This window comes from Myxocyprinus asiaticus, chromosome 16 (assembly GCF_019703515.2).
Source record: "Myxocyprinus asiaticus isolate MX2 ecotype Aquarium Trade chromosome 16, UBuf_Myxa_2, whole genome shotgun sequence".
NCBI lineage: Eukaryota > Metazoa > Chordata > Actinopteri > Cypriniformes > Catostomidae > Myxocyprinus > Myxocyprinus asiaticus.
The window spans coordinates 24,243,038-24,254,389 of record NC_059359.1 but is presented as its reverse complement, the minus strand read 5'-3'; the positions used below and the strand labels follow the sequence as shown (position 1 = coordinate 24,254,389).

The window sequence follows — 11,352 nt, the reverse complement described above, 5'->3', positions numbered from 1 at the left end:
TATATCTGACAATTAACCTAGTGATCATTTCAAGTCTTAACTTCAGATCATTCAGATCAAAATGTATAGGTACATTAGATTAATGGCCTGATTCAAGGTCTACTTTTCTGGCCTTCTGCACTACATGGAAACACCAATGAAAACTCTTTTCCAAGACATTTATTTGACAGAATACGCTAAACCGCATAACATTGCAAGTCACAAAAATAGTTAATTTCAGTGTCTGATGTTGTCCTCTGCCATCAGTTGTGAGACCTGTCTATCCACCAGGTTGTCCTCACTGCTGTCCTGCTCCTCTTTTTCCTCTTTTTGAAGGCTCCTGGCCAGCAGGTAATCCTTTGGAGTGATGTCATCATCCTTCACCCGTTTAGATTTAAGTTTCTTTTTCTCTATGAGTTTCTGCTTCCTGATGCCTGCTAGCTTGTCCAGCTGCTCTTGAGTTAGTCCTCCTGCAGGACTTTGTGTGAGAGAGTCTCTCGAGGCCTTCTCTCGTTTATAAGCTTCAATTTGTTTATGCAGCGCATCGTGATCAACACCAAACAACACAGGTTTCTTTTTTTCTCCAGATTCCATTGGATTCATTCTGACCCTTTGGAAGATCAAATTGTATACAAAATCATTCAAACAAAAGAACTGAATTCCATTTTCTTAAAAGGATAGTTCACCAAAAATTAAAATTCTCTCATTTCCTCACCCTCTTGCCATCCCAGATGTGTATGACTTTGTTCGGCTGAACACAAACAAAGATTTTTAGAAGAATATCTCGGCTCTGTAGGTCCTCACAATTCAAGTGAATGTTAACAAGAACTTTGAAGCTCCAAAAAGCCCATAAAGGCAGCATAAAAGTAATCCATAAGACTCCAGTGGTTAAATCTACAGGTGCTTCTCATTTCCTAAATTGTGCATCCTTATTTCCTCGCTCCTCCATCCTCGAGCCCATGACCCGCAAACTAATCAAAGTTGGCCATCATGAAGGATGTATCAATTCTCTAAATGCACTGCGAGGAGGCAAGGACAGAGGATGGAGGAAGCCTACCGAGGACGCTTGGGCAAGGAAACAGAGGAGCATCCTATGCAGAAGACTTTTTGGTCGAAGCACCTGACACACTTTTAATTCTCCTCTCCCTTCACATCTGGCACAATCATTTTAATTAATGTATCTTTGCAGTTTAAATAAACCATAACTGACACATCAGTGCATCTTAAATTATTTGGATTTATTATGAATATATTAATAAATAAAGTTTCAATAACGTAATGCAGCTGTGCAAAAACATGCTCTGAAGTGACATGCCAGTGAACAGAACATATCTTTACAAATCTGTCTTTGAGTCCTCCGTCCTTGTTTCCTTTCCTTGGATCCTTTCCTCATTTCCTAAGAGGAAGGAGCTAGGAAGCAAGGAAAGGAAACGTGGATGCACCGTTTTAGAAATGAGAAACACCCTATATCTTCAGATGCAATATGTTAGGTGTGGGTGAGAAATAGATCAATATTTAAGTCCTTAAATACTATAAATTCTCCTTCCTGCCCAGTATGTGGCGATATGCACAAAGAATGTGAATCGCCAAAAACAAAAGTAGAATGTGAAAGTGGAGATTGGTAGTAAAAAAAAGGACTTAAATATTGATCTGTTTCTCTCCCACACTTATATAGTTTCTGAAGATATGGATTTAACAACAGGAGTATGGATTACTTTTCTGCTGCCTTCCTGTGCTTTTGGAGCTTCAAAATTTTGGTCACCATTCACTTGCATTGTATGGACCTACAGAGCTGAAATATTCTTCTACAAATCTTCATTTGTGTTCAGCAGTAGAAAGTAAGTCCTACACATCTGGAATAGCATGAGAGTGAGTAAATGATGAGATCATTTTAATTTTTGGGTGAAATATTCCTTTAAAACTAAATTATTCTTACCCAACATCACTGATGGATAAATGGTTTCCATCTTCATCTGAACCATAATCTGCAATCTTGAGAAGGTTTTCAACCTGATGGAGAAATTACATTTAAAGAATCACCAAAAATTTATGAAGCACTTATAATATGAAAGACTAAAGGAAAAGAGTAAATATGTGGTCTGTTACCTCTATGACAGCAGCATACTGTTTATCTCTGATGAAGACAACAGGAGGAACGCTGCCAAGGATTTGGTGTGAGATGAGAAGGTAGCTAAAACAAAAATAGATAAACCAAATGATTAAATTCCCTTCAACTTAGTAAACCAAAGATAAAAGAGACAACGAAAAAGACATACCGTATACGAGGAGCACATTTGTCTAAAGCCTGCTGAATGTGACGGTCTACCTCAGTCGACAAACTTGTCTTCCAGTATATTCGACAAGAGGAGAAATCTGGTGGTAGTGAAACCTTATATAGACAAGGAAATGTACAGGGTTGGGGAGTAACGGAATACATGTAACGGGATTACGTATTTAAAAAACAAAATATAAGTAACTGTATTCCACTACAGTTACAATTTAAATAATTGGTAATTAGAATACAGTTACATTCAAAAAGTATTTTGATTACTGAATAGATTACTTTGCATGTTATTGTCATTTGTTTCATTTAATATTTAGTCCTTTCAGATGGAAAACATTTATACATATAAATGATGCGATCCAAAGAGCATTTGAACAGTGGTGAAACACTTTCTTATTATGTGTTATATTCATACGAGCAGACAGAGAAGTAAGTTTGGAGCAGAAATAGAAACAAAACGTGTGTAAATTGCCATGTGAACATTTAGCTTAATGCCAAGCTAAAATGCTATTTCTAGCCATTTTACATGCACCTGTTACCAGGCATAATCATTATATATATATATCCTCTAGGAAGACATTGGAAATTAGGGCAAAAATCTCATTCTTGATTAGAATTGTTCTGTTTTTCTGTAAAAATATCTAAAAATCCTTAAAACATGATCGATTTGCTTTATAAGCAACACTGCATAAAATATTTTGGCTTTTTTTCAGAGAATGTATTTTTAACGTGTATTTTGTCTTACTGTACTGGCAGATTTTTAATAGTCAAGTGAAAAAATCTACCAGTGCTGAAGAAGTAATCCAAAGTATTTAGAATACGTTACTGACCTTGAGTAATCTAAAGGAATACGTTACAAATGACATTTTTATAGCTTTTTAAAAGTAACCCTCCCAACCCTGGAAATGTATATAATAGATATAGATCAGCTGCATATGAAGTTTTGGTCAATATTGAGAAAAGCATTTGAGAATATATCAAGGATCGAGTAAATGTGGTATAATTAAATCCACATCCTACTTTGGAAATCTGTACATTGTAGGCAGGGATCTCGGAGTTGACCTCATAGGAACAAAGTAAGTCTGTCACTGCTTTGTAGATGATGTTGTTCAGGGTTATCACACGAACACTATCTTCTTGATTTGTCTTCTTTGACGGTTTCAAAAAGCCAGTCTGACCTAAAGATGTGGACTGAAAGGGCAAAATGACTGGATTTGTGTGTAAGACCAGCATAGTGTAGTACTGATGGTGAACTGCTTACCTGTAGAGGAGTTTCATACCACAGTTTTTTCCTGTAAGGAACAGAATGTCGGCCATGTTCATGATCAGAACGAGTGATATTTATTGAACGTTAAGTGAATTAAACAAAACGACTACTTACTTCTTCTTGGACATCATCTTCATAAGTTTGTTACCACCAGATAGAAAGGCAGAGCAATGAATGCTCCTTTCTATGAATTTAACAGACGAGGGCGATCGATGGTCAACCAGAAACTCGGGCCGTTCCTTCATTTTACAGATCACTCTTGTTACTGCAGCTGAATATGGACTTAATGTCCAGTCTTTACAGAAAATAATTCTCTTCACAGCCAACATGGTAACCAACTAGCATTTCCTTCCACTCACGTTACATTCTGAAGGTGATCCATGTGTTCAGCATCGACTACATTGGTCTAAACGCGAAGGGCGAAATAAATGAATCCAGATCACACCGATCGACGTGGCTGACAGATATTTCAATAGCACATTATGACAAATGTATTAACCAATAAATTAATAAAAATGGAAAAATCATGTGTGTTAAATCGCAAATAAAACGTTTATTTCGAGGGTCAAATACAACTGCAAACCTTCTAGGACACGGAGGCACTTATCTTTTTCACATCTCTGAAATGATTACAGCGTAAAGAATGAAAGAATGAACATACAAACACTATAAAGTGTCTCTCTCAGTGATACGGCTATTACAATGCTGACAAGTTTGCAAGTTAGTAGTGATAGTTTACCAAGCCTTCACTTTCTTTACAGTCCTAATATAAAACGTAAGATGCAGATTTCACTACAGATTTACCCAAATTTATATTAAATGTCCCAAGCAAAGAAACATATATGACTTCAACACTTCAATATAAAATGCAGAACTGAGTGTTTTTTTCTTACAGTATAGATGTGTACAAAAACATTTCAACATCGTTGTCACATGAACTATATACAACAAAAATGTAGAGTGTAGAGTTCAAGGTTGGTGATCAAATTACTTTCTGCATTTCTGTAGTTTCCCCTTTTTCCAAACAGACAAATGCCAAGAGGAAATCATCTCGTAAATGTGGAAATCAAGTCATTTTAAATAAACATCCTAGTCTGAACATGCTGTGTACAAACATATTTCATCTAGTAAACACATTTATGCAATTTTTTTTACAGGCTCCACCTCTGGAAAGAAGAGATTATGTTTCAACTTGTTAACATCGTTCATTCTGAACCCAAGACGCACATGAACCTTTTTCTTCTGAATTGCTTTCAAGCACTTGGTGATCTTGGAATTAAAGTGAGCCTTTACATCACCTTTGTTTATATACAAACGGGAAGCAAGCATTTCAGTTTCATTTTTTGTTAAGTATGGCTTGAGGTGAAAGTACCTTGAAAGGAATTCTTTTCTGCTCTCAAAAGATGTCAACTCCATCCCTGCTGGATCCAAGACCAGCTGGACTGGAGTCTGAGGGACTTCTGCCTTTAAAACTCTCGAATCCTTTTTTCTGCTTTTCTCAGCAATTACCACTTTCTTTGGCTTGACAAATTCCTTTGCAACTTCTGAAGAATTTCCCACCAGAGCAGAATTATTGACATCACCATCAGTGTGTCCTAATATATCTGGATTCAGTTGCCTCTCTGCATCCTTGACTGCTTGGGGAGCACAGCGACACCGTTGTACATGGATGGAAATTGTTTTTGGTGTGGATTTTTCAGAATACACCCCAAAACAATATAAGCATTTGAAGGCAGGAGTTTTCAATATTGCGTGAATGGTGGGAACGATGTGGTGTTTTGCGTGAAGATGCTGCTCGTATTCTTCAGAGGTCTCAAACTTGACTGGACAAAATGGACATTTGGTAGATGTTGCCTTCATTGTGGTTGGGTGTTCTGCCTTATCTGGATACATTTTTATGTATATTTTATCTTGAGAGCTGGTGACCAGTGCAAGGTTGAGCTCTCTGTTTTCAAGGAGATCCTTGGGCACATCTGTGTTTAGATTAAAGGTAGTAAACATCAGGTTGCCCTTATTGTCACAGTCGAGATTAAACTGTTCTTTTATGAAATTGCGGTTTTCCTTGATTTTGAGACTGTGCTCTGTATTTGTGTGCTCCATGACTTGCTTGAAAGAGTAGAACATCAGAGGGCAGAACAGACACTTCAAGCCATGCAACAAATGCTGAAAAATCCCCTGCTCTCTCAGGAAAATCTTGCACCTCAGACACTTGACAGTGCGATCATCGTGTTTCTTCAAAAATGGAGCAAGCACAGCCAACTCGTTTGGTATACTATTTTTGTTTATTGCCCTCTGAATTGTAGGCATAAGACCAGCAGGCACTACTGCTGTATTTGTAGGCTGGTTGATCTGAGGAGTGTTTTGTGTCAAAACCATTTGAGCAGGACTGCCCTGGACAGGCATAGTGACTTGAACAGGTGCTAGAGTGTAGGTCGGAACACCGTTTACTTTGTTGCCTGTGGGAATGAGACGCACAGACTGTGAGGCTAAGAGAGGAGCTCTGGGAACTGATTGATTCAGCTGAAGACCTTGAGTAACAAGGAAGGGTGGACGTACACCCATTTCGCCAGGGAGATTGACCTGAACAGCGGGTGGAAAAAGAACCTGCTGTGGTTGCTGACCTTGTGGTAGCCTGGGCACGGTCATGGTAATGGGTACTGTTTTGGGTGCACTTTGTGGCATGTTTGGCACCACCATATTAATAGACTTCACTACTGGTGAGGTAGGCATGACTTGGGGGATCCCAGTGGGGGACTGCTGATGCGTAGTAACAGCTGTGCCTGAAAGTAAAGCTTGTGTTTGTGGGGACAGAAACATCTGTCCTGAACCAGGAGAGCAAAACAAAGCAGCGTTGCTCGGCCCAGCTAGAAGTACCGCACCATTAGACTTGTTGACACCGTTTCCATCTGTTTGCTGTGTCTGCTGCTGCATATAGTTTGGTCTGGCAAGCAACGTGACCTGCTGCATTGCTTTTGGTGCAAGGCTTAGCAGATTCTGTTGACCAACAATTTGGTTTGCACAGTCTTTTTCAATGATAGAAGGCATTATCTGCCAGTGCAGGTCCTTGTGCTTCTCTGAACTCAAAATATGATAGAGTAGATGCTCGATTGTCTCTGCTGGCAGTTTGCACACTTTGCAGTGATATTTTGCAGCAGTGCCATCACGTTTTTGCTCACCATCACCCTTCTGTGTAATATCTGACCCAAATCCAAAGTAACGATCCAACAATGCAGCATAGTGGTTTACCAAGACGTGTTTTTTCATTACATATATTAAAGAGTCATGATACCCACAGGTTGCACAGATATATCTGTCATCGGCAGCATCGGCAGAGACAGTAACTGACACAGTTTTTGGTGCATGGGCCAAAGTGTGGCTGGTGATGTTTTGAAAAAATGTGGGCTTAGCTTTTGAAGACAGGATGTGGAAAAACCTAATGTGTTGCTCTGTGACTTTTGGAGAGCTAACAAATGGGCAGTAGGGGCACATTAACAGACTGGCCAGGTCCAGCTTCTCCCTGTGGTAGCGATGAATATGACTTCTGAATGTGGCTACTGACCGGCTGGAGTGCCAACATAGACTACAACACAGTGTCTGGCTCCGGTATGGATACTGCAGGACAAAAGTAATATGATCAATATGTAATGTGTAGCAATTTAGCAACAAGTGTATTGCAGAACATACATATGAAGGGCTCAACAATGAGGATGGCAGAAGAAGATTAATATTCACGAGGAAAGCACTACCTGATTGGCCAGTAAACGTTCTGGCTTTGAAGTTTTACATGACTGTACTGTACTGCCTTTTTAGCTATACCGACCAAATAAGCCCGTGATTGTGTGGGGCATTGTAACTAAAACTTACGCATGTATAAAATGCTATTTTTGCAAATAGGGCTGGGTATTGATACAGATTTCCTGATTCCGATTCAAAAGCTCTCAATTAGATTTAGATTCATATGGGTTATAATGTCTCTTTTGGTAACATATGAAAGAAATTCTCTCCCAGCTAATGCTGTTAATTATAAAGGAGAACTTCTAACAAGGTACATTACAAAAATATACATTTTACTAATTATATTTTATTAGTTTTTAATCATTTTTGTCACATTTTGGCTTTTGTAAAAATGAACAAATCCATGTAGTCAATCAACAAATTATTATATCTCATATATTATTTTTGTTACATGTTTATTGTGTAATTGCATAATTTTTACTATTTACATCGATTTGTTGAAAACATGCTAAAACCAGAACTGTCTTTTTAATTAACAAAACCTGCATTTCTGTAAAAAGCATCTATAGACATAATATATAAGATATCATAATAATTAATATTATAGAACTATATATATATATATATTTTATATGCTGTGTGTGTGTGTGTGTGTGTGTATATATAAAAACACACTACCGGTCAAAAGTTTTGAAACACTTACTCATTCTTTATTATAATTCTTTTTCACATTTTAGAATAATAGTGAAGTCATTAAAACTATGGAATATCATAAATGGAACTATGGGAATTGTGTTGTGACTAAACAAAATCCAAAATAAATCAAAACTGTGTTATATTTTAGCATCTTCAAAGTAGTCACCCTTTGCCTAGAATTTGCAGACATGTACTCTTGACATTTTCTCAACCAACTTCTTGAGGTATCACCCTGGGATGCTTTTTAAACAGTATTGAAGGAGTTCCCATCTATGTTGGGCACTTATTGGCAGCTTTTCATTATTATTTGGTCCAAGTCAATTTCAAAAACTTTTTTTTATTTTTTTTTTAATTAAATTTTTGATTTACAACTAAATTAATATAGTGGCACAATTATATTTTTGTCTACAAAACTAATTTCAAACATTTAAGCATACACCTTCAGATCAAAAGATTTTTAAGATCATGAGAAACATTTCGGTCAAGTGTTTTAAAACTTTTGACCAGTAGTGTATATATATATATATATATATATATATATATATATAAATACATTACTAAAGATAAAATTATTTTTCTTTTTTTTTCTGGTTGGGCCAGCGAAAATGTTGGCGGGGCAAGCAAAAATGTAACTATTGGCCAGCAGAAAGAAAATCCTTACTGTTGAGTCCTGCAGAAAGAAAAAGAAAGAAAGAAAACTTGTATCAGCTCCAAACCTTTCTTTTCCATTTGCCAACATGACCATCAGTGAAATCATCCCATTCTGTGTTGTTAAAACTTGCATCACCAGCATCAAAGCCTTTGTATGTCTGTTGAAAATAAAGTGAAATATTAATTAGCAGGCATAATGATATTCTTGATATTCAAGTTGAACAAAGTTACAAGGATTTATTATCTACCTCTATTAGGTCTTGACATTGCTGCATCCCAATGTCACACAAAATACTTTTGACGCGTTTCCTCGGTCGTCTGAGTTTTGCCAGGTTCTTCACTGGAATCTGATACATTTTGCTGGTCCTGTAAAAGAAAACAAGAAATATACGAAATGATATGCCAAAATACATCGCTGTCGGCATCCTTTCACACATCAAAACGTTTTCTGACAATAATCTAGGTCAGATCAAGGCAAGCGAAACACCTCATCCAGATTAGCCTAAATTCTTGATGTCTATTACATAGTTATATATGTACACTTCGGCGTAACCAAGTACCTAGCGTCTGTTTTAAACCTGCCTGATATATTCTTTTGGTAAATTATTTGAAACCAAACGTGTCTTGGTATTACTTAAAATAGTATTTATGGGAGAAATATATATGTCAATCCTTCTTAACTTACATTGTTACTCAAATGATTATGAGTTTTATTATAAGCGTGTGGCTACCTTCAGTGTTCTGGCACAGAATTTCCGATTGAGTGGATGGATGTCTGCGTGCGTCCGTTTTCTTCCGGCGTCACTGGAAGGCGCGCAGTATGGAATCGACTACTTCAGAGTATGAGGCATCCGAGTTGCGCTCAATCCGCGTTCCTTATCGCATTGGTGATCGTCTGTTGAAATTTGAACCAAGCACAAGATTTGCCCACTTTTGATTGTCCCTCAGTAAAACATCATCCCACTCCTACTGAAAAACATGGCGCACAGGAAGACAGGAAGTGACGTTTTCTAATTTACATATTGCATACTGCAGATCCACCAATGGGAGCAGGGTGGGCTGATCTTGCAAAGTTGAACAATGTAATGGTTATTGGATTATGGCATTTATCACAAGACCATGGCTGTGGTCCTTACCTGTGGATGATGTTGAGACACACCTGTGGCACATCACTTTCATGGATGCTTTTACAGCCAGTGGCAGGGTTGATTGATGCACTGACATGCTGATAAACTGACTTATAAATTGACAAGATAATTGCTGTGCTGCTTGCCTACTTTATTATATTGTGCAATGGGTTTCTAGTGGGTTTAGGTGGGCTCTTGCATTAGTGCAGATGTCATCACAGCAAGCCTATTCTTCACTTTCAGGGCAATTTAAAACGTGACTATTTAAAACCATTAACATCCTGAAAAGGCTCCAAAAGCATCAAGTGCAGTTTAAGAGCATACTGGCTATGCAAAGCACACATCTGCACCCCTAAAGAAAACTTGACATAACTTAGTACATTTACAGTAAATTAACTGCCTAATATCATTTGAGCAGAGCATGGACCTTATTCAAAGTAGCGGGAATGAAAACGAGACTGTGAGGGATAGACTTAGTCTCTTCAATGGGTTGTGCTGTTGTATAAATTGGTGTTAATCGTTCAGCTGGCAAAACATTGAAAAAACATCTTTCCAAAAATATGTCAGTAGACAAAAACTCCAGAAAAAAACAAGTTGTGAAAATTAGATCTGATCTGGATATTTGTACTGCTTTATACAATGCATGCCACTGAACAGATTGTAAGCCTATCCCTCACGGCCTAGTTTTCATTCCCATCAAAAATCAAATATGGCGTTACTCGAAATGATGTCTATTCAAAACAGTCAGAAGTGAAGCATTAGCCGTAGTTGAAAAATCAGGGCAAAATTTTGTACATTAAGAAACTCAGACACGTCAACTCCACACTCCTGTATTAAAATGTATTTAACAGTGTATTAAATGCAGATTATAAATGTTCCTGTTTATTCTTTCAGCTATAATGTTTAAGAAGCAGACAAGCAAAGTTGTTTCTCATATGGTTTCTTTTTTTTATACATAGATACCGAAGATATAACAAAGTGCATTTCACCTAATATACAGTATATTTAAAATGATTACAGTATCAGTACAGTCTTAATAGTTTACAGTAGTATTAAAGGGATAGTTCACCCAAAAATGAAAATTCTCTCATCATTTACTTACCCTTATGCCATCCCAGATGTGTATGACTTTCTTTTTACTGCTGAATTCAAATGAAGATTTTTAGAAGAATATCTCAGCTCTGTAGGTCCTTTCAATGCAAGTGAATGGTGACCAGACCTTTCAAGCTCCAAAAATCACAAAATCAGCAAAAAATAAAAAAATAAATACGATTGCAGTAATATATGTCTTATGAAGAGATGCAATCACTTTGGGTGAGAAACAGCTCAATATTTCAATCCTTTTTTACTATAAATCTCCACGTTCACTTTCAGAATGTGAAAGTAGAGATTAGTAAAAAAAAAAAAAAAAGGACTTAAATATTGACCTGTTTCTCACCCATACCTATGATATCGCTTCTGAAGACATAGATTTAACCACTGGAGTCATATGGATTACTTTTATGCTGCCTTTATGTGGTGTTTGGAGCTTGAAAGGTCTGGTCACCATTCACTTGCATTGTATGGACCTACAGAGCTGAGATATTCTTCTAAAAATCTTCATCTTTGTTCTG

The 11,352-nt window shown here is 37.2% G+C and overlaps 2 protein-coding genes across 2 annotated transcripts; both read right to left on the bottom strand.

The window, feature by feature from the left end:
* Nucleotides 1-143: 143 nt before the first annotated feature.
* Nucleotides 144-3,993, bottom strand: rbfa (ribosome binding factor A). Its single transcript, XM_051721013.1, has 7 exons — nucleotides 3,645-3,993; nucleotides 3,525-3,555; nucleotides 3,284-3,454; nucleotides 2,256-2,368; nucleotides 2,086-2,170; nucleotides 1,916-1,989; nucleotides 144-589 (listed from the first exon to the last, which is right to left on the bottom strand). The coding sequence occupies exons 1-7, from the start codon at nucleotides 3,857-3,859 to the stop codon at nucleotides 217-219; spliced, it is 1,062 nt and encodes a 353-aa protein (XP_051576973.1). The 5' UTR covers nucleotides 3,860-3,993; the 3' UTR covers nucleotides 144-216.
* A 66-nt stretch (nucleotides 3,994-4,059) lies between these two features.
* On the bottom strand, nucleotides 4,060-11,314 carry LOC127454053 (activity-dependent neuroprotector homeobox protein 2-like). Its single transcript, XM_051720988.1, has 4 exons — nucleotides 9,344-11,314; nucleotides 8,861-8,978; nucleotides 8,678-8,770; nucleotides 4,060-7,142 (listed from the first exon to the last, which is right to left on the bottom strand). The coding sequence occupies exons 2-4, from the start codon at nucleotides 8,966-8,968 to the stop codon at nucleotides 4,668-4,670; spliced, it is 2,676 nt and encodes an 891-aa protein (XP_051576948.1). The 5' UTR covers nucleotides 8,969-8,978; nucleotides 9,344-11,314; the 3' UTR covers nucleotides 4,060-4,667.
* Nucleotides 11,315-11,352: the final 38 nt, after the last annotated feature.